A 1,604-nucleotide genomic window follows, 5' to 3' on the forward strand; every position below is an offset into this window, starting at 1 on the left:
GGAGTCGGCGAGAGGTAGACGCGCGGATGAAATCTTAGTGGTTCCGACGTACTCACACGCGTATGCGAGCAAACGAGCTCGACAGGAAGGGCAGAATGGGGCGGATTACGACAATCGAGTCGCCATGTGCGCGATCGGTTTCGAGGACGCGAGGATGGAGAGCGAGAAGGCGCCGTTCGGAGCCGAGGGCGACGAGGGGTCGGCAAACTCGACGATCGTCACAATCTCTCGAGCCGAGCGACGCGCAGCGAGCATATACGGAGAAACAGCGTCACCCAGCGGCAAGGCGCGCCTGGGATCAACGGTGTCGCTCATGGATATGCTTAAGCGAGAGCGTCCCGATACAGACTTCATCTTGTGCGTCGGCGAGGACGCGTTCGACGATATGGTGAGCGGTAAATGGTTCCGCGGAGATGATTTACTCAAGGAATACGAGGTAATCGTCGCTCCGAGGCACGGTTACGAGTCCACGCGTCGCGAGGGCGACTTGGCTCGAGCGAAGAAGACACTGTCGGTGGATATCCGAGGCGTCTCTTGGTTGGATTCGGCCGCGACTGCTCCGGAGAGCGAGCCAGTCTCTTCCACCAAGATTAGACACGCGCTGCATCGTCGAGAACGAAATAGAGGCGAGAGAATGAACGAGGATCTGGGATTGCCGCAGGGAGCGCTTCATCCGGACGTGCTGAAATACATCATAGATCAGGAGCTCTATCACGGAGACGTCGAGGGCGACGACGAGCTCTATGGTGGCGGCACCGAAGATGAGCAGTTCGATGATCCCTCGATTCAGAAACAAAATGGGTACTTCGCATCGCTCTCTCGAAGATTCGCCAACGTGAGCATCGAGCCGAGCGCATATTTCTCTCGAGACAAATCCTTCAATGACAAGGAAGATAAACACGGATTGCTCGCCGAGTCTCGCCCACTCATAGGCAAAGAGGTGGAGGTTCACGAGATAATCAAGACCATGGCGTCACACGAAGAGTTCATCGCGTTCAAGGCGATGCCCTACGAGCTTTTCGATCGTTGCATTCGCACCGAACTGCAGAATAATCCTCCTGGGAAAACGTGGAGTGAGAAAAAGGCTGAAAAGTACGCGACGTCAACCGTCGAGCGCGCGCGCCTCGTTACGGCGTGGCGCACGGAGAACAACGTCGATGAGCTACTCGAACATAGCATCTTACCCGAGTCTGATTGCATGTACACGAATTGGCCCGCGTACGTGCACGGTCAGGACTCGTACGGCCACCCCATCGTCTGCGAATGGCCCGCGCACGTCTCCCCAGAGGGACTGAAATCAAGGATGACGGTCGCAGAAATTTTGCGACACAGAATTCAAGTCATGGAGACGTTGGAGTACATGAAGTCCCGCTCGCAGTGCGCGCACAGAGTGTACAAACACGTGTGCTTTATCGATCTGGACGGCGTCACGCTTAGTTATTTTACGGGTGAGGTGAAAAAGTTCATGACGGAACTCGTCAAGCTCTTGACGCATCGATACACGGATTCTTTGCACCTGATGTATCTCGTCAACACACCCGTGATTTTTCGCGTCATATGGTCCGTTCTCGCGCCGTTGCTGTCGACGACGACCAAGTCGAAAA

General features: G+C 55.5%; 1 protein-coding gene across 1 annotated transcript; it reads left to right on the top strand.

The window, feature by feature from the left end:
- On the top strand, positions 1–1,604 carry OT_ostta17g02370 (Rossmann-like alpha/beta/alpha sandwich fold; the record flags this gene model as incomplete). Its single annotated transcript, XM_022984888.1, has 1 exon — positions 1–1,604. A coding segment is annotated over one exon (1,604 nt), but the record flags the coding sequence as incomplete, so codon positions are not given.

The sequence above is a fragment of the Ostreococcus tauri genome (genome assembly GCF_000214015.3).
Source record: "Ostreococcus tauri WGS project CAID00000000 data, contig chromosome 17, whole genome shotgun sequence".
In the NCBI taxonomy this organism is placed as follows: domain Eukaryota; kingdom Viridiplantae; phylum Chlorophyta; class Mamiellophyceae; order Mamiellales; family Bathycoccaceae; genus Ostreococcus; species Ostreococcus tauri.